Below are 21,332 nucleotides of genomic sequence, written 5' to 3' on the forward strand. Positions count from 1 at the left end.
TTCCATGACTTTGCAGGACAGGGCAGAGCTTGGCTCTTTCTGTTCTCCTCCACTGAAACAGCAGCAAAGAATGCTTAGGTGCAACTCCCGACAGGTGAGCAGCTCAGCCCCTTCACACTCCCTCTCTGGCCGTGCTGAGAAGGGGAGTGTGCTTCTCTTACCCTACAGTCTGACTGGGGATGGGGCAAGTGGGTAAATGGGACTGGCAGCTTTCAGCAAGAGGCAGATGAGGCTCTGCATGCCCTCTGCTCCTTTGAGTAGCCACACGTGCCACAGTCAGACTGTGGGGAAGGGATGAGCTGCAAAGAGTCAGTAACAGCTTTGAGGGGAGAGGTTAAGGTCACAGAAACACAGAAGCATCCAGGTTGGAAAAGATCCTCAGGATCACCAAGTCCAACCTATAACCCTACTCAGTAAGATTCATCTTAAACCATATCCCCAAGCACCACGTCCAAACCACCCTTAAACACATCCGGAGTGGGTGACTCCACCACCCCCCTGGGCAGCTCATTCCAGTGCCTGATCACTCTCTTAGTGAAAAACTTCTTCCTAGTGCCCAATCTAAACCTACCCAGTCTCAGCTTGAGGTCATTCCCCCTTGTTCTGTCTCCAATTACCTGTGAGAAGAGACCAGCAGCAGCCTCTCTCAAGTGTTTTTGTGGCTCTATGGGGAGTAAAGAACTGACACAGCTCATGCCATGTGTGCTGGCAGTTGCCAGTGACAGGCAAGCAAATACCCAAGCCTCCTGAACTGACATTTCTTCCTCTTCTACTCTGCTGTAGAGAGCCCAGGCTTGGAGGAGTGTGGCCAGCGAGCCAGAGCTCTGCTGGCCCCCCCAGCCCTGCCGCAGCCCCAGGCACTGCTCCTGCACCAGCTCATCCACCACTTCTGCCGCCTCTGCCAGGGCACTCGCAGGAGCCGCCTCTCACCCCGGCTCCTTGGGGAGCTCTTTGGAGAGCTGCTTCTCCGCCCCACAGCAGCCAGGTGAGGTGCCCCTGCCATGCATGGGACAGGGTGGGCAAGAGAGTGATGTCTGTAGCCAAGCATGGGCACACTGGACCCAAACCAAGGGGGTTTTGCTGGAGGCCAGCCCCACCAGTGGCTCAGCCCCAGGGTCTTCTGAAAGGGGAGACAAGAGCTGGGAGCCCCCATCCCAACTGTAGTGCTCTGATATAACATTTGTTGCCATGGTGACCAGGCCCGGGGCTGGGATACACAGCACCACCCTAGTCCCACAGGAGTGGATGTGGGGTGGTCTCCCCAGGTGGGCTGAGCTGCTAGAACCCTCACAGACAGCCCTTTTCTTCTCACAGCACTGAGGCGAGCCCTGAGCTCCGTGCAAGGATCCTGGAGTCTCTCATCATGGCCGACGAGGTGGCAGAGGTGCCAGCAGCCCCTGGTAAGAGATGCCCAGCTGGCAGTGGAAGGGGGTGGGTAGTGGCAGTAAAACTTGAGGTGGTGATAGCAGCAGGTCACAGGATGAACTCAGTGGCTGGTGTGGTGATGGGAAGGTGCCTGTGTCCCCGTGGCAGTGCTCAAGCTGCTCTGGCTCCCTGGTCAGGCACAGTTCCCATATCTTTGCTGCCTTCTGAGGGCTTTTCTTCGTGGTCCCTCAGAACGTTTGCAGCTGTTTCCTCGTTCAATGTCTGTGTTGTGTGTGGTGTGAGTGGGTGCCACTCCCCCATTTCAGGGAGCTCAGCAGACCCAGTATTCCTGGTCAGGGGCTGCTGTGGAGCTTGTTTCAGTGAGCAGGGACGCAGAAAACAGTACCAACACTACCATGAACAGGTGGCATGCTGCTTGCTACAGGGTTGGGTTTGACTCGAAGCTAGTGTTTGTGTGTGTGGAATTGCACCATGTCCATCAACACACTGCTGCTTCCTCCATGGCATATTCCCGGGGTGGGGTTGAGGACAAGCACTTGTCCCCCACCTCTCCACATGTGGGCAAGGAGCAAAGAGCAAGAAGAGTGTATTTTTCTGTGGATGTTAATGACTCCTCCCAACCTTCACCCCCAAGACTGCAGTTCTGCCCCTTTTATCACCAACACAGCATTTGCCTCCAACACCTCTTTGTTCTTTATTTCTCCTTTGGTGGTGAAAGTCCCAGTCCTCTGCTGGCCACCTTCTCCTGCTGTGTCCCACTAGCTTGGTGACATCTCACACCCCATCGGTGTTCAGAACCAAGGCACATGCTCCTTGCGCCCTCTGCAGCACTTCAGGAATGGGATGCAAGTGGTCTGTCCAGGCAGGGAGGGATGTGTGAGGGAGGGTGCTCAATGGAGCACAAACTTCAGTCCATCCCTGTGGCATCCCATCTCCAGGCAGCTGCTGAGATTCAACTGTGTCCCCACACCAAGTTTCCCAGTGTCCTGTGAGGCACAACTGCTTCCAGCCCTCCTGCTTGGAGATGTGTCAGCGTTGGTCCCAGGGAATCTCCTTCTATGATCAGGTGACCCGCTTGGTGGATGTGGGGAGGCCTGTGGATGTGGTCTATCTGGACTTCAGCAAGGCCTTTGACACTGTCCCCCACAGCAAACTGCTGGCTAAGCTGTCAGCCCGCGGCTTGGATGGCAACACTCTGTGCTGGGTTAGGAACTGGCTGGAGGGCCGGACCCAGAGAGTGGTGGTGAATGGTGCCACATCCAGCTGGCGGCCAGTCACTAGTGGTGTCCCTCAGGGATCAGTGCTGGGCCCCATCCTCTTTAACATCTTCATAGATGATCTGGATGAGGGCATCGAGTCAGTCATCAGCAAGTTTGCAGATGACACTAAGCTGGGGGCAGATGTGACTGAGCTGGAGGGCAGAAGGGCTCTGCAGCGGGACCTTGACCGCCTGCACAGATGGGCAGAGGCCAATGGGATGGGGTTCAATAGCTCAAAGTGCAGGGTGCTGCACTTTGGCCACAACAACCCCATGCAGAGATACAGGCTGGGGTCGGAGTGGCTGGAGAGCAGCCAGACAGAGAGGGATCTGGGGGTACTGATTGATACCCGCCTGAACATGAGCCAGCAGTGTGCCCAGGTGGCCAAGAGAGCCAGTGGCATCCTGGCCTGTATCAGGAGTGGTGTGGTCAGCAGGAGCAGGGAGGTCATTCTGCCCCTGTACTCTGCACTGGTCAGACCACACCTCGAGTACTGCGTTCAGTTCTGGGCCCCCCAGTTTAGGAAGGACACTGAGATGCTTGAGCGTGTCCAGAGAAGGGCAACGAGGCTGGTGAGAGGCCTTGAGCACAGCCCTACGAGGAGAGGCTTAGGGAGCTGGGGTTGTTTAGCCTGGAGAAGAGGAGGCTCAGGGGTGACCTTATTGCTGTCTACAACTACCTGAGGGGTGGTTGTGGCCAGGAGGAGGTTGCTCTCTTCTCTCAGGTGGCCAGCTCCAGAACGAGAGGACACAGCCTCAGGCTGCGCCAGGGGAAATTTCGGCTCGAGGTGAGGAGAAAGTTCTTCACTGAGAGAGTCATTAGGCACTGGAATGGGCTGCCTGGGGAGGTGGTGGAGTCGTCGTCCCTGGGGCAGTTCAAGGCAAGGTTGGATGTGGCACTTGGTGCCATGATCTAGCCTTGGGCACTGTGGTAAAGGGTTGGACTTGATGATCTGTGAGGTCTCTTCCAACCTTGGTGATACTGTGATACTGTGATACTGTGACTCCTTGTGATCTGTCTGGGTCCTTGTCATCACTCTGCCTCCCTGGGGAGTGGCCTGGCCAGGCAGGATTATGACTCTTAATATTCCTCACAAATCAACCCATTTAGACTTGTTATTTATTGCTCTTCCCTGAGCTCTCTGCCCATGAGTTAGTTGAGATCTGCAGGTTTCTTCCACTCTCTGGTCCAGGTGTTAGGCAGCCGCAGTCTGCTATTCCCCGAGGTCTCTGCTGCCACCTCTGGACCCTATATTGTCACTGGCTGCCTGCACCTCAAACTGAGCAGAGAGGCTGGGGAGCATTTCGGGCTCCTCATGTCCTTTCTGAGTTAAAATCTCCTCTACAGATACACCCTCACACAGGCACCCAACAAGCGTGGGGCAGGGCACGGGGCACCTGGGCTACCCCACAGGCTGCCATGCTGCAGGACTTCAACCAAGCCCTGCCACCTGCCCTTTCTTTGTACCTAAAAACGAGGACGTTATTACTTGACTGTCACCACATTAGGATGTTGGGAAGCTTAATTAAATGCCTGCAAAGCCTTTTGGAGAGCTGCAGATGAACGAGGCTCTATATAAAGTGCACAGAATTATTATTAGCAGTGGGGTCCGTGCCCCGGCCCTGCTCCCATCACCCTGGCCCTGCTCCCCCGTGTCCCGGCACCATGATGATTTCTCTGTGTGTGTGGAGTTGTGGTTTCATAATTACAGAAGTAAAGCAGCTATAAATACCCTGCAACAACACGTCGGGTGTGCAGGCAGCACAGGAATAGGAGCCGGTAACTGACACGGAGGAAACCGCAGTGTGACCTCATTCTGACTCAGGCACAAATATACCTTGTGGGAGTGGGCAGCTGGGGGGCTTCAGGGGGGGATCACTTGGGAGCTGCAGGAACAGTGGCTACTTTGGCAGCAAGGGTCATATATTGGGTGAGTTTTGAAGCCATCTGCTAACCCTGGGGAGCTTCCTGCGGGGTCAGAGTCTCTCCTCTCCCGTGTGTCCTTGTGGCTGATAGTGGAGAACTTGGACGTGAAAATTGTCAAGTCCAAAAAGTGTAAATTATGAAACTTGGCTCCTGGAGGGACTTACTTGGGCAGATTCACTGTCGTGGAGTTTGCAGCATCTGCTCCCCTAGATGCTTCTCCTGGGGGTCTCTGCAGCTGCCTGCAAATGGGTTGCAAAGGGTAATGATGTGAGATGGGTCTGTGACGGTGTTTGAAAGCAGTTTCCAGCAACTGTAGGATACAGCAGTGGGGTCATGCTGGAAGCATTGGTTTGTGTTGGGTAATGCCATGGATCGGTGTGAAAGCTGGGACAAAGCCCATGCAACCACATCCAGGCTACCTCACCGTGCTGTGCTCTCCAGTACCTCAGTGCTGGGCAACCATCCCAGCCTGGGGGCATGGGGACATCCCCCAGCTCCACGGGGATCTAGGAGAGGGGCACACAGAGCAAGCACCAGAACCCCGGAGCCTGAGGCGGAAGGGGGACAGGACTGTTTCCTGAACTGGGTGAGGGGGCAGGGGAAAGCAAAGGGAAGAAGTGATGCACATACCAGCTCAGCTGAAGGAAGATGACTTCATCTCCTTTTCCTCTCCTGGTGCTATTTATAGCCACTTTAATTTACTCCCCTTTGCTTTATTATCTCTCTAGCAAGCCGTTAGCCCTCAGACAGCAGGATGCCTTTACTCACCACACAACACAGACCTCTGCAAAAAGAAATTAAAACCAAAACCAACCAACCAAAAAAAAAAAAACCCAAATAACAAAAGCAACCCCCCAACCCCTACCCCCCCAAAAAACAAACACCCAACAAAAAAAAAAAAAAACCAAACAAACAACAACAAAAAATCAGGTGCAGAAGGCAGGGAAAGGCAGTAGAGCACTGGAGACAGGAGCATCACTGTCCCATGGCATAGGTTTCTGGATAAAATTAGGTGATTTGGGCTCATTCTAGGCTAAATATTTGGACAAGTGAGATGTCCCCTTCCTCCTCCAGAGGAATGGCTAAAGGTGACAGGACCAGTGGTGCCAGAGTCCCCTCCTCACTGTGGGCTGCTGTTCTTCTGGGCTGTGATGAAGCAGACATCCTTTAGTCCCCCAGGATCCTCAGCCCTGCCCCACTTTGAGAGGTGTGGGTGTAATGTCAGTGGATGGGGGTCGGGGTCCAGCACCCAGCCCTGTTCTATGGAGAAACTGAGTCATAGTCCCCATGTGGAAACAGCCAAATGGCTTCAAAATCCAGTCCTGGGGTGGGGGCAATGTTGGTCCACAGATGTTCAGCAGGGATGGAAGCTAGAGGGCTGTGATGGCGTTGGTGGTGGGATGATATCCCATGATATCTCATGGCATGACACACTGGGTACTTCCCAGCCCTCTGTGACAGCATTGCCACATTATAACCAAATTAGAAGTATCTGGCTTGGAGGGTTTTAATTAACTTTTTTTCCTGTTTATTTTCCTCTGAATCCAAGGGGAAAATCATATCCTCTTTCTTTCCCTGGCTCATGTGTCAGCGTGTCATGGTGAAGGTTGTAGATGCAGATATGCAGGGGCTCAGAAGGGATCAGAGGGCTTACCAGGAGGGGCCAGCCCTGGAAGGGGTGCAGACCTCCACCTGCCTAGGATGCTGAGGACAGTGTCTGTACACTGCTCTGCTCAGCCTGGTGAAACAGGGTGCTCCAGTTTGCATGTTTCAGCCTCTTGGGGCTGCTGATGGAGAGATTACAGGGCAGGTTAAAATAGCCAGGTAAAACCCCAGCCCCTAGGTAGAGAGCAGCATGGGGAGGCTGTGGCAGAGTCATGCCAAGACACCTGAGTCCACTTCCCCTAATCTGCAAATAATACAGAGAAAACAAATTAACAGTGGGTAAGGGGAGGAGGAGGCAGGACGGAGGCAAGAGAGCCAGAGCCTATAGTGATGTGAGATATGGAAAGTGGCTAAAAATAACAGACCCCTGAAGGCATGGTGAAGAACATGATGGGAATTCATGCTCCTGCCATTCCAGAAGGCAGCCTTGCGCCTCCCCAGCTGCTATGGCAGTGAAGCAGCCCAGCCCAGTGAATCCGGAGAGGGAAAAGCCTCTGAGATGGGCAGCAGCAGGGAGACAAAAGGTGTAGAGCCAAGTCTTGGAGCAGGGAGTGATGCTTCTACCTGCAGCAAGGTGCCTAGCTGGGAGGCAGCCACTACCTGACCCACTTGCATGCAGCTGGCAGGCAGTGGGATGCTGCTGGGAGACCCCAGAGGTGCTGCCTGTGCAGCTAATTTTAGCCCATGTTCAATTAATCATGGAGCAGGAGGGGACTGTGGCATCACGGCAAGCCCAGCCTTTGCCGGTGCCTTTGCCAGTTCCTCTGCCTGCCCCCTGCTCACTGATAAGGCATCTTGGAGAAGCAGGGCCTGGGGCATACCCCACCTCATGATTTTGGTCTGTGGAACTAGAACTGACACTGTGCCACAGTATTCTTCGTCCAGCTGGCTAGGACAGCCCCAGGAAGAATATCCCATGGCAGCCTAGCAACAAGGGGATAGGAAGCCACCCTCAGCATCTCCTTGTGCTTCAGTTTTCCCTCCTAGCTCACAGAGGTGCCCTTTTCAGGTTGGTCTGTACTGCTCTGGAAAGGCATTTTCCTGGAATGCCAGGGCTCTGGGATGTGTTCCTGAGGAGAGGAACAGTGACACCCAACAAGGGATGTTTCAGTCAGTCCAGACTTCTGCCACATGCCCTAGTGGCAGCTTCTGGATTACCAGATCTGGCACCTTCCCATCCCCAGGCTCTGCAGGTGGCTGTGGCCAGGCCATGGCAAAGCTGCAGCAGGAGCAACTGCATTGCTCAGAGACTGGCAGCTTCCTTGGGCCAAGAAGGGACCCTGGCAATGCCTGGTGATAGAGGGTGACAGGGCCTCTATTCCTTCCTTCTCAAGGCAGCCACAGCCCTGCTCTACCAGTCCCAATGTCAAAAGCATGGCATGGTCCAGCCCTGCTCTGTGACAAGGGGAACAACTCCTGACGGAAATGCAGCTTGGCTGGGATTGAAACCTTTTTCCTCCCTGCACTGCATGGCCAGAGCTGATAATGGGCTGGATAACCCCAAGCATTGTGTGTGCCACCAGCCCATGACCTGCCAGAGCTTCACTGCTGCAGAGGAAATGCTGTCCCTCAGCCAGCCAGGATTCAAAGGGAGCCTTGGTGCCTGTCAGAAGTGGGGTGCTGAGGCTGCCTTGTCTTGCTTTCTTTTTGCCAGCATACCAAGTTTTGGAATGTTTCCATCGGGTCCTCAGAGGTGCAAGCCCAGTCCTCTGTGGCAGCAGTGCTGGCCAGCTCTTGGCTGTATGGCTGTGAAAGGTGCCAGTCTGGAAAACCTAAGAGCTCAGGAAGGTTGGCTGGCACAACCAGGGTTTGCAGGGCTCTTTGGACAAAGCTTTGTCCCTGGGATGCCTCAGCTGCCCCAGCAGGCAGCTCCCAGAGGCCAGGCTGGCTAAGCAAACACTCCCCACCTCGGATGCAGCCACCAGTTTGGCTGTCTCAGCCCGGCCAGTGCCGGCTCACTCCTCATGCCAGCTGCTTGCCGAGCCAAACTGCAGAGTGCTGTGTGCCAGCACACGTGTCCCAGCTCCTGCCCTCGGACACTGTCTGGCTTGGAGTCACTTTCTGCTGCACTGACAGGCTAAAAATCGCCATCAGCTTCACAAAAGAAGACGGGAAGGGTGATAAAGTGCCAATCACACCCCCAGTCACAGACAGTTTTCTAGCGTGGCACCAGAGCCAGCAGCATCCTCTTTTGAGTGGTGGCATTTCTGTCCCCTGCAGCCTGCCTGGCAGCAGCCAGGCAGCAGCATGTTGCCTTGCTGCCCTTTCGGTCAGGAGATGCCAGAAAAGGGCAATGCTGCCCACGGGGGTTTTAATGCTGGAACAGGAAGGCTAAAGGGTGGCTGATCCGTCTGCGATCTCACCAGCACCCCTGCACTCTGCCTCCCTTGAGAGCTCCCCTAGCTGTGCTCCAGAGGGGTGGGAGGAGGCAGGCTGCTTCGCACACAGGAGCGGCTCTGGGCAAAGGCAGGATTTGTGCTTCCCCGAGGGAAAACGAGCCACGGGGGCGATGGCAGGGCTGTGCCAGCAGCTGAGCGGGGGACCAGGGTAAGTGGTAACTGTTGGCTGCTACCCGAGAGGGCAGGCAGAAATGCTCTCACAGGCCTTGCCTGGCTTTAAAATCTATTAACATCATTTTGCCATTCGAGCCGAGAGCCGCACAGGCAGCAGAAGCGTTCGGCACGGCTCAGATCAGAGCAGGATTTCAATTACAGTAATCAAAGGTGACACAGATAAGAAACCCCTGGTCTATGGAGCCATGACAGCTGTCCTCTGGCTCAAACCAGCACCCATCCAGAGCAGTTCCATCAAAACCACTGAAGTGGTACTAGGGTAAAATTGGATTGCGAATCCATTTTCATCTACCGTGGTGGAAAATGGTTTCCCTGTGCTCTTTGGGGAAGAAAGACACCTTGTTAGGGGGAACAGCAAGAGAGGAAGGTGCCAGGCGTGCAAGAAGGGACATTGTCCCCAGCGAAGGCACTGATGGCTGCTCATGAATGATGGAAGCAGCAGGAAGAATAGTTTGGAATGCTGGAGTGTCTCAGCTGAACCCCCTGCTTTCCTCTCTCCTCTTCAGCCCAGTCCTGCAGGGATGAGTTTGGCTGAGGTAGAGATGTGTTCAGCTTGGTTCCAGGCTTCCTGGAGGATGGGTAGCCCTGTGAGCACTTCTATATCCATAACACTCTAGGCTGTACTGCAGGATAGACACTCTTGGCAGTGTGGAGGAAAGAAAGCCTAGGGAGAGGGTCCCTGAAGGGCAGGAGATGGCATATTCTCTCTCATCCTTGCAAATGCCTGGCTTGGTCCTTTTGAGAAAGGTCACAGGCACACTTCTAAGTGGTGCCTGTGCCAGTGGAGGCACAGAGTGCCCCAGTCTGGAGTATGCCCAGCCTTTCCCAGCAGCTGGGAATGAGACTTACAGGGTGATGCCCAGGGAAATTCGCTTTCTGCTCTGGTCTCTGCCGCTGCTTTAATGTGCCCCTGGACACCTCCAGACACTGATTTTGCCTTCCATAATCTGGGGATGCAAACCTCTTGGGTGGCAGCAGCAGAACCGTGCACAGTGTGCTGGATGAGCTCCCCCACCTGCTGCCTCCAACCCCCTCACTACTTTGGGCTCCCACCCCCAGCTACTCCACGGACCCACTGGTGACTGCCACAGCCCTGTGGGACCTGTGATGTGGTCGAGCCATGGGGGCACCCCCTGGGTCCCATGCGTACAAGGGGCCCTTTCTACCCCTGTCCCAGCATGGTGGGGGCCAGCCAAAACACAGCGACTCTTTCTGTGCCCGCTGGCCCGGATCCAGCCTGGCCAGGTGTCAACTGCCCCCCCGGTGCTCCCCAGGGAGTGCGAGCCCTCTCCGGAACACTGCGGGTTTGTGCAGGGCAGCAGGTCTGAATGGCAGGTCTGTGTGGCCAGGGCTGCAGGCAGGGAGGGAAGGTGAGCCGCTTGCCTCATCTGTTTACCTGGAAGCGGAGATGGTGGCCAGGCCCGGCTGTGGCGGCCACTTTCATGCTGGAGCTAACAGGATGGGGAGTGCCGCGCTGTGCCCATCTCTGAGCAGCCTGCAGCATGCCAGTGATGTGGGCAGGGACTTGGTGCTGCTTCTCTCCCTCTATGTGCCAGCACAGCAGTGGAACTTTCTGTCCACCACAGCTGGGGAGCTGGAGCCTGGGGAGGGACATGGAGATGGGGCACAGGCCATCAGAGAGGTGGACCATACTGCTCGTCATCATCTGCCTTGCAGCATGACTGTACCTCAGGGCTCTGCAGAGTCACTCTGCATGTGTCCCCATGCTCACTCTGTCCCTATCTTGGCTGCATGCCCCCACACTGTCCATGGGTGTCCATCCCTTGCATTGTGCCCCTAGACTGGCCACAGATCCCTGCCCTGGCTACCTGTGCCCATATTATCAGTGATCTCCACACTGGCTGCATGTCCCTGCACCATCCTTAGCTCTCTGTACTGGCTGTGAGGACCCACACTGGTTGTGGATGTCTATAACAGCTGTCTCTGCAAGCAGGCTCTGAGTCTCCACACCAGTAGTGTCCCCAGAGGGACATGTGAGCCACTTAACTGCTCCAGAAGAGAGGGGGCATCCACGCAAGCTGTGAGAGTTTTGTCTTTGTGTAAGCCAGGACTAGTGGCCACACAAGAGCTGCTGAGGAGGTAAAGAGTATGACAGCATCTTTGTCAGCACCTGGATGCACAGAGATTAACAAAGCTGGCTCACTGTCCCCAGGGTTCAGGTTGCCTTATTTGTGTGCATCAGTTCCTACCCAGCCACTGCTGGAGCTGCTCCCCAGCCCACACAGCTAATCCCAGAGCCTGCCAGATAGGGCAGTGACACAGAGCTGTGCCATGACCTGCTCTGCCCCGTGGGCTGGCTGATGCTGGAGATAACCAGAGGCCCAAGGCAGAGGTGCTACTAGTTTGGCATTCCCAGGCTCTGGCAGTAGTATGTGCAGGGTTGAGGGGCAAGTGCTTACATTGCCTCTTATCCTGACCTCAAGGCTCAGTGACCTGGCATCTGGGGACGGATGCAAGTGGTTGAGAAACTGGAGTGCCCACAGAGGCTGGCATCTCACCACACAGCCCAAGCACTTTGTTGTCCCCAGGAGACACGGGGCTGGGGCTAGACTACTGGACCTCACACCACACAGACATGGCTGCAGCATCTGTGCTCAGCATCCTTGGCTCTTCCCAAGTACCAGGAGGACCCACAAGTCTTGGCTGCCCGTCCCCAGCTCTGTCGGCAGGGTGCCTTCCTGCTGGCCTCTAAAGCCCCTAATTACCCCATCCTGCATTGGCTCTTTATGCCCTGGGGTGGGAGGAGCATCCGGGGCTGTGCTTCGGCAGAATCCCAAATTTCCGACCTGGCATGCACAGCACCATGGCAGCGCCTTTATTTTTTCAGCTGCTTCCCTGTTTTCTTTGCAGTTGGGCTCTATTGCTGGGTGAGGGTGATCGCAGGGATGACACGGGGAGGGCTCAGCACACCGCTGAGCAAACAGCTTGCAGTGTGGTGCCCAGCCCCAGCACCTCGTGGTGGCCTGCCCTGTCACGCACACACATCTCAGATGACTCTAACTGTCCCTGGCCTTGGCACACCTAAGCTCTCACATGGGCTGAGGATTAAAGCCATAGGGTAGATGGCCTGGTGAAGGCTTTTGAAGGTGACAGTGGGGAATTACAGCAACGGCAGCCCCCCCAGGGGAGAGAGTGGTGTCAGGACTGCGCAATGCCTCATGATCCCTGTGTGTATGGGGTTTGGAGGACTGAAACTCTCAGTGAGAGGATTCTGGTAGCACAAAAAGCACCAGCCCAAGCTGGCCCTGCTTGAACAGCCTCACTGGGCTGCTTTGGGAGCAGTGGCAATAATTGAGAGGCTGCACATTTCTGAGAGGAGCTCTGCTCTGCAGCCTCTGACATCTGTTTCTCCAAGAGCCTTAAACTGAAACATCTGGAATGCTTCAGAAAGAGAAACCTGAGTGTTTTGGGGTCCAGAACAATTCAAGAGATCCAAGATAAATTCATGAGCCATCAGGTTTGACCTAAATCTGGTCTTTTCAGCAAGAAAGCCAAAAGCACTTATCCAAGTCATTTCTCCCAGCTTTTAGTGGGATTAGAACCTGTGCTGGCAGGCGTCCCTGCATGCCAAGCACATCCAGCCCCTGAAATCCCTTTGCACTGGCCACAGACTCCATCTCAGCATCTCAAAGCTTGTTGCTGCCATCACTTCCAATTTAGACCTTCTTGTGGCAGAGACTGGATTAGAAGCATTTCGCAGGGTGGCACTTCCTATCCCCAGGGAGCCAGCACCGGCACTTCACTCTTCCTGCTCACCAGCACTGAGGAGCACCAAGGAGCCTGAATTACTGCTTTCCAAGAAGGGTGGATTTGCTTTGCAGAAAGATAAGGGCTAGGGAGCAGTTGTTCTGCTCTGCTGAGCCTTTTGCCATCTGGAACAGCTTTGGGGTTCTTTCTGGATGCTTCTTCCATGGCCTGTGTTGGCAGAGTTGGGAGAGGGACAGAAGTATTGTTCAGACCCCTAAGGAGGGAAAGTGCAAGGGGATGGTGCTGGGACTACATGGGTTTGCCCCTGCCTGCTGGGGTGAGGGATAGTCAGCCTGGGCAAGTAGAGAGCTAGTTTAGGGAAAGGCTTGGGACAAAACCCACTGTGCCCATCATGGAAGTTCCCCTACCAGTGCATTCATGGGGCATGCCTGCTCTACCTGAGCTGCTGCCTGCCAGTCCTCTTGGCAAGGTGGTGACTGTGAGCTCCTGCTGCTGCTTTTCCTGTCATGTCCTCCACACCAGAGGTGGTGAAAGTCCTATCTTCTTCATCCTCCCTCTTTCCCTCCTGGGGAGAAAGGTAAAAGCGAAGAAGTCAGTGCCAGGGCTGGATCACTCAGGGTCTAAAACAGTGGGGGCTCTCCCCAGGCCCCACAGAAGCTGAGGAAGAACTGAATCTCTTGAGCATGGTGCTCCTTCCAGCTAAAACACAGCTACAGCTGTGCCCAGAGATGGGCATCAACTCCCCCATCTCTCCATGATTGTGAGCTGGTCATGCCTGTGTCACATGTTGTGGTGCCCTGGTTCCAACCAGCTGCTTGGTGCTTCTGCACCAAACATTTCTTATGCAATGGCTTTGATTTGGTGTCCCCAAGACTGACACCCAGATCGAGACCATGCTGCCACTGTACCAGCCTCAGCATCCAGCGCTTGAAACCACAACCTCTCGGTGAGCATCCTCCCCAGAGAGGCTGCTCTCTGCAATTAATCCAGGCATGGTTTATGCTAACGACTCTCCCCACTTTAAATTATAAATGGCCCTTGGCATGTGTGCACACAAACACACATGCGTGCACAGAGATCCTTTAAGGCCATCATTAGCTGTAATTAGTGGGATCTGTCACTCATCTTTGGCAGTTACCGACGAGCCCTGAGTCAGAGGAATCTGTCGGCAGATAAAATAAACACGGTTTCAAACAGTTTGGAGATAACAAGCCCTCATTAATCAGACAAGCCCCAAAGGGAAGCGCTTGGAAAAGCAGCAGCTTCTCTGCCGTTGCCAAAAGCAGGTCTGGGTGGGCTCCGTGCTGGCCCCCGCCCTGCCCAAACCACCTCTCCAGTGGGAGCAAGGGGCGGGATGCTTGGATGCTTTCTCACTTGGCTGATTTCATAGCAGAGCTGAGGTCAGAGCCAGTTAGCTTGGGCAAGAGGTCTGAAAACTGGTAAAACCCACCCAGAAGGGATCCTGCATGACCCCTCTCTGGGTGAAAGCAGCTGAGGCAAGATCTGGCCCCAGGGTGCAGGCAAGGACAATGCTGATGCAGGATCTCAAAGCTGGGTGCAGATGAAGCAGCTCCAGCATAGCAGGATATGGGGAAGGGGCTGGTATGAGGGACATTTCCTAGGGAGCAAGGGGACTGGGAAGGTTTCTAGCTGTCACAGCTGCAGCTAAATCACAGCAAATAGGAGGGGAATGGGACACAGGAGGGTGGATTATATTACAAAGGAGAAGTCCATCATGGGGTATTTGCAATAATCCGCTTAGATGCACAGTAGCAGATTTGGAGTGCTAAGGGAATTGAAGGCGTTGTGACTTTGCAAGGCTGCATCAGATCTAGTTAAGATGCCACTTAGGACAGTACATCCCATCCTGCCTCGCAGCCCCAGGAGACAGGCACATGGCACCCAAAGCCCCTGCAAGGCCACCCCAGCCCCATCACCCTGCAAGGCTATCCCTGCTCCACCAGGGAGGCACCCAAGGTGACACTGGCTGCATGGGTGACAATGTCCTGTGGCATCTCCCTGGGACAGGAGGCATATTTAGATGGTGCCAGTCCCAGAGCATGGAGACACAGGCTGGACTAGGTGCAGAGCAGAGGACTCCCACAAGGGGCCAAGCCTGCAAAACGGTGAAGGAGGTGTAACTGCTGTTCAGGGTCCAAGAAATGCTTCACTCTGAAATCAGCTGCCTGGCAAAACGGCTCAGATGTGGGGATGCCCAAGAGGGAGCTGCACCTCCACAGCCAAGGGATGGGAACCTCTTCTGAGGACATGCATGTGGCCTTTGAAGCTCAGCTGGGGCTAAGACCCCAGCATGTGGGACTCAGCAGGCCAGGATGGGGTGTCACAGGCTGTTGCATGGAGGTCTTGGTACCTGCTTTGGGGAGGAGCTAGGGGTCTGCTCTGAGGACAGATGGCCCCATCTGCAGGAATGCCAGTCAGGTTGCTCTGCCCCTTGAAGGCATGAGCTCATGAGCTCCACAGCATGGCCCGTGGTGACTCCTAGTTCCACAAGCTACAAGGTCCTCTGCTGGAGTCCACAGTCTGCAGTCTGCATGAGTAGGAGTGTGGGCTGCCCAAGCATCATCACACCACTCCTCTAAGCTGGGCTGAAAGCTCAGCCCCAGAGAAGCCAGTTCAGCCAAAGAGTGCAATTTCATCCCAAAAGCTTTGTCCCAGGCAGGCATTCCCCCAGCACACCACTCTTCCAAAAACAGATGGTATCCACCTTGGGTAGGCACTTCCAGACTGCACTCATCCAGAGAAATTCAGCCTGCAGTAGCCCTGCAAAGCCAGACCCAGCAGCAGGCTCTCAGAGCCAGGCAGCATTGCCGGACACAATCCTGGCATGGAGCCACCACCTTGTCCATCCCTTTGCTTCCAGGGAAGACAAGGCTCAGGAACAAGCCCACAATGTCCATGACTGTGTGTCATATTAGGCCACAGGATTGCCTGCCCCTCTCCTTGTACTGAGCCTGTGCCCTCTGTTCCCCTGTGACTCCACTGCAGTGTCACACTCCATGCAAGGGCTCACTCCTGCACGTTTAACCACTGTCCCCAGCTCCCCTGAGCATTAATCCAAGGCAGGATTAAGGTTAACAAGCTCCTGGAGCCACCCAGCACTCATGCCTGCCAGGATAGACCACTCTGTCCCCAGAGCGGGCACGGTGCCCTGCTGTCACCCTGGGTCTTGCTGCTGTTGCTCTTGAGTCCACCAACCTGTCCTCTGCCACAATGCATTTCACTAGGACTGCAAGGCATGTGCTTGTCTGTCACTGAGCTGGGGTCCATGGGCTATCCCTGGCATTTTGGAGACTTCCATGCCTCTGTGATCATCTTTTTTGCTCCCTGCAAGTCCTGGGTGGGGATTGGGGTGGGTGTCATCACCTCCCGCCACTTCTTGCCTTGACCCTGTGCTCTAGGTGCTTGTTCCTAGATAGCTCTGGGTTTGTGACTAGTGTAAATGTGTGAAAAAGACCTTAATCCCTGGTAAGCCCTGATCCCTGCCTACCTCATGCTCCCCATGACAGCCCTCCACTCCAGCCATAATGTCTGAGGAGAGGGCATCTGTGCACTCTCCAGCCCTGGGGACAAGGGACCCTGTCCAGGGCACCCACAAACTCTTGGGGCTGGTGTGCAAGTGCTGGTTAGTCTTGCCCAGGGAGTCCTCTGTCATCTGCAGGGAATGGTGGGACAGGACCCCCAGAGATGATTCCACCATGCGATGGGATGACCAGTCCAGGGAGGGTTATAGATGGAGCTGCAACCTTCCTGCATCCACTTTGGTGCCACCAGCCTTGAAATGGGGGGTTTAGAGAGAACCATGTAACTGCTACCTATTCTTACATAGTTATGATTTTCCTTTATTTCAGTTTTGTGTTCAGTGAACAGAGGACTCAGCCACCTAACACCTGTTCTCCCCTAACCCCTGTCCCATTTGTATACAGGGGTATCCCTAGGGCATGGAAGTGGAGCATGCCAGGATGTCACACCCTGGCTTGCAGGGTGACAAAGCCTTGTTTCTGCCCCCTGCCCCATTTCCCCAATGCTAGGAGCTTCTGCTGCCTTCACCTGCCCTGACCAGCAACCCCATAGATGTAATCCCCTTCCTGCTGCACCCACAGAATCAGAGGCTGCCAGTGTCAAACCCATCCCAGAGAGAAAAGGGCACCGAGCACGTGTGTGTGTGTGCTAATAAACCCTAATGACACCCTGGGGAGAGGAGGAAGGCAACAGGCTCTCCCCAGTCTCTTGGGTCTCTAAATAGGCAAAAGGAAAAATCCCTGTTGGCAAAAATGTCTCCTATACTTATAAGAAGCAAAGACAATGCTGGGATAGAGGCTGAGCTTTTAACCAGCCAGATTACACTTAGCAGGAGCATTTACCTCTGCCTCTAATCCGCCTGCCACAAAGACGCTAACTCCTTCCCAGATTTAACTGCAAGGCTTGAACTCTTCCAAGAGAGAGTTCAGTCTGAGCTGGTGTTGGAGGGCTCTGGGGCCCAGGGTCAGTGCTTCCCCCAGGCATATCAGGTTTGGGTTGGATAACATTTTAGCCACAGACTCAATTTTTTTCCTGGCAAGCTATTCCTGCAGGTAAGATGGGCAGGAGAGGAGCAGGCAAAGGGAGTCCTTTGGTCCCTGGGAGCTCAGGTCTCATGGCTTCAAAACCACAGCCTGTGCCAAGTAAAAATCTGGCCACTTCTGAGCACATATAACTGCTGATTATATGCAGAGCAGAAGTGAGACTCTGAAGGAGTCACCTGGCAGGCACAGCTCCACTTGTTTTCAGCTGTATTTCCTGCAAAAATAGAAATCATCTTCAGTCAGTGCTGAGTGGCCAGGGCAGGGTTGGTGAAGGCTGCTGCAGGACATGACCACACTTTTCACACCTGTAGTCACTGTCTTCTGATTCCCCCGAGTCCTCCACCCCAGAGCAGCCACATCCTCCATCACCTGCTCTGGATCAGGCCCATCAGTCCTCAGATGCCAGATGATCCTCTGGTCTCTAGATGCACGCTGTTGGGCACCAACATCATGGCTACATGTGAGCAGGATGCCATCCCATGCAAGAGGGATCTGTTCCTTTATGAGTATTCCCTCACAGGATGCTTCATGTCCGTGCCAGGGAGAAGAGAGACACAAATGGTGGCCCTTGGTCCCACAGTACACTTGCAGGGCACCCCATGGCGCAATGACCCTGTGCCACTGCTGGGAGCTGCAGTGCCCTGTTAGGGGATTTCAGTGGGAGTCTTTGGGGTAAGGAGAAAGGGACACGGTGCAAGCTGACATCACCAAGCTGGCTGGTGTCGGGCAGCACGTGGCTCTGGCAGCGCCACTGGCACAAGCATCTCTGCGGCAGCTCTCAGCCTGGCGGTGAGATCTGCCAATGAAGATGGCCCAGCTGGGAGAAAGGCCAGGAGAAGGGCTGGAGTGGCTGCCAGCACTGTCACAAGCCTGGCTCTGCACCCAAAGGGCCGCCCACCCTCCATCTCACCCCATGCCGCCAGCACTAAGCCCTGAGTGCCAGGTCAGCAGGCAGAGCGGTGAAGGAAGCATGAGTCAGGACAGTAAAGCCAGGGCTGAAACCTCCCCTGACTTCTGGGAATCCAGCAGTATCAGCAATTTCCCTCCAGGTGTGACTGCAAGGGAGGGGACAGGGAGTCCCCCCAGCCCTTGCACAGTCTCCTTCCATCTGGAAGCACCTCCCAGGGTGCAGCAGGGTGTGAGCCTCCAGCACAGCCCAGTCCAGGGTGACTTGGGTAGCCACTGTGCTGCCACCATTGTGCTGGCACCACCTCCCCAGCACCAGCTCCTCGCATACTGGCCAGAAGCTGGGTGAAGCCAGGGGGTTCCCTGCCAGCCAACAGCACCCAGCTTGGCCTCAGCATGCCTTTGTTCAGCTACTCAAGTAGTTTCTGCCATAGCCACGACTTCCCCTGCCTCTGCTCCATTAGCACAGCTGGCTGTCCCAGTGTTGCCACAGTGGAACCACTATGTGGGGCTGGGGGTCTCCAGGGCATGGCAGCAGAGGTAATTGCTCTATGCAGAGTTAGTGTTCCCAGCATGGCAGTTGAGCATTATTTTGGGTGACAGAAAACACCTGGCAAGCAAAAATCCACCCCAAGTGTTTCTGAAATTGCACTGCTATTTGTGCTGGACTAGAGGGTGCCAGGCCACAGCTGACAGTGATTGGCTGGCCACAATGTGATCCCAGCCCACAGCTGCACCAGCAGGGTAAGACGGAGGACATCAGTCCCCAGTGGATCCCAGCCCCACTGAGACATTTGCTGACCTTTGGGATGTATCTTGGGGCAACTGGCTGCTCAGGCCACAGGGGCCTGGCAGGGACCGTGTCCATAGGGCTGGAGTGGCAGGTGGAGCTTGCCTCTCAGGGCATGTGCCAATCGCATGCTAGCTTCCAGAAATCACCTGGAAACCCTTAGCACTTTGAAGGCATTTAGATTTCAAACCCATGTCTGATTTGCTCCCTGTTTTGGGTGAGTTCCACAAATGCCACACAAAGCATCTCCGGGTACACAAGGGCACTCTGCAGCTCATTCCTTGCTGGGATGGGTGTTGTTGCTGGAGAACAAGAAAGTGTAGTTTGGTCACCATAGCTTTTGGGTGATGAAGACCAAACCTCTTGGGATTGTTGCCTTCGTGCAGGGCCCCTGCCTCTGCCACATTTCATTAGATGCTGCCTGGCACAGGCACTGTGACCCCACAGATGCTGCTGGGCTGAGCAGTGATGCTGTCAGCTAGTGGTGGGTCCCTCCTGTCTGAACTCGTAAGCTGCCCTGAATTCAAGGTGACCTAGCCCTGATGTGAGCAGAACATTAGAACCCCCAAATGACAAGTTTCCACGGCCATGACACGGCATCCCACCCCTTCAGCAGCATTTCACCTCCAGCTCCTCCTCCTATGCACCCAGGCACAGGTGCGTGTGCCCCAAGGGGTCCGGCACACAGAGGGGAGTGCTCTGTAAATTGTGTTTCGAGGCTATGAGATGGCAAATGGCTCTTCACTGTCAGGCTGTGAACAGCAGGACCTGGCTGTGGAGAGAAGGAGGTCTGCAGGCAGGGAGGGGTACATCTCTCCCATGGACACCCAGCTCCCCTATCCAGCCTTGGTGCCTGTAGGTATTAGATGCGGCTGTTACATGGACATCCCAGCAATGGTGAGACTGGCCCCAGATGGAAGTTTTCAGCCAGCCCGGCAAGGTCGTGTGTGTGTGTGCCCATGCTTGTAGGTGCGTGTTACACCTCCCCAGGAGCTCACCCCGGTTTCAGCGCCTGTATCCCTCACCTGTTGCCTCCCTAACAAGCAGCCTTCGCTTAGACAAATAGCAGCCTTTGGGCCATTCCTGCCGGCCGGGGGCTGAGACGGCCCTAGAGGGAGTCCCTCTGCTGCCCTCCTCCAGCCTGGCGGGCAAGGGGCCAGCTTGGCTGCCGCAGCCTTTTCTGCAGACAGGGCTGGTATGTTCCCCACAAGCTATAGATGGCCTTGCTGCTGCTTACAGTAAATCCGAGTAAGTAGTTTCGGGCAGAGCATTTGAAGTCCCGCCGGCAGCAAGCCGGCTGTATCCTACCAGCACAATCGTTTGCCGCAGGCGCCGCCCGTTTCCAGCACGTCCCTTGGCTTCCCCAGCACCGGCCCGCCGCCGAGCGCCAGCCCCGCCACCGCCGCGACGCCGCTTCCCCAGCGCTTCCCCACCTTCCTGGAAGCAGCCCGAGCCCCTGGGGAGCCGAGCTGTGCCTGCTGTCACTCCCCGTGCTTTGGCTTCAGGTGCACAGGAAAGCCAGTGAGGGAGGATGCTCGGTGCTTGCCAGCGCAGTACACAAACCACTGCCCGGCCACTCTCTGGCTGCTGCTTTTTTTCATCTCTGCCCTCCAGCCACTGGCTGCAATCTCCAGCAGAGGGACTGGGAGATTCTTCTGCTTTTCTTGGGTGAACGTGAAATCTTTGTGGCCAGCAGATGAACCTGAAGTGCCACTCATGCGTTTAAGGGCTTATGTGGGATTTCTGTGGTGAAGATGCCTGCTTCAGCCCTCTTCATGGATGGGCAACTCCAAACACTGGGGAAAGGCAAGATCTGGCTTAACCAGAAGAGTTTCTTTCAGCCCTCGGGATTACATTTTGCATTTTTCTCTCTCTTACCCATGAGGATTTTCTCCTTACCCACTTGTTAAGTGAAAAACAATGAGGGTCTCATGTCACTTCTGACTTGGGGGCTGAAATGACTGTCTCACACCTCACTTCGCATCTGCATCCTGTGTCCAGAGGAAAGTGAGGTACACACTGGTGAGAAATTCAACTCTGTGGAATAATTAAGAAGTATAGAAAGCAAACAAGGCATCGAAGACAGATCACCTCCTAAGTGCTGTGGCCTTCCATCCCTGACCCAGATGCCTGGGGACACTGCCGCAGAGCAGCAATCCCAACCCCAAAGCACCTTCTGCATTTGGCCCAACCCTCCCCAGCAAACTAAAGGACGCACAGTAGAATCATAAAATCATAGAATCAACAAGGTTGGAAGAGACCTCCAAGATCATCCAGTCCAACCTAGCACCCAGCCCTATCCAGTCAACTAGACCATGGCACTAAGTGCCTCATCCAGTCTTTTCTTGAAGACCTCAAGGGACGGTGCCTCCACCACCTCCCTGGGCAGTCCATTCCAATGGGAAATCACTCTCTCTGCTAGCGAGGGAGCTTGCTCTAGTCCATTACTTTCAGAAGCAGGCTGAAAGCTTGTGAATTTGAGCTATTTTTCAAGTTGGTTCCTGCAGTGGAAGTA

At 54.9% G+C, this 21,332-nt stretch overlaps 1 protein-coding gene across 1 annotated transcript in view; it reads left to right on the forward strand.

Moving 5' to 3' along the window:
* The window catches only part of PIK3R3 (phosphoinositide-3-kinase regulatory subunit 3), an 84,711-nt gene that overhangs the window by 18,122 nt on the left and 45,257 nt on the right, over positions 1 to 21,332 (forward strand). Inside the window, exons 6-7 of the mRNA XM_064147643.1 lie at positions 784 to 985; positions 1,315 to 1,400. Coding sequence (XP_064003713.1) covers positions 784 to 985; positions 1,315 to 1,400 — 288 coding nt within the window. The remainder of the gene's footprint in view (positions 1 to 783; positions 986 to 1,314; positions 1,401 to 21,332) is intronic.

The sequence above is a fragment of the Pogoniulus pusillus genome, chromosome 8, assembly GCF_015220805.1.
Source record: "Pogoniulus pusillus isolate bPogPus1 chromosome 8, bPogPus1.pri, whole genome shotgun sequence".
NCBI classification, from domain to species: domain Eukaryota; kingdom Metazoa; phylum Chordata; class Aves; order Piciformes; family Lybiidae; genus Pogoniulus; species Pogoniulus pusillus.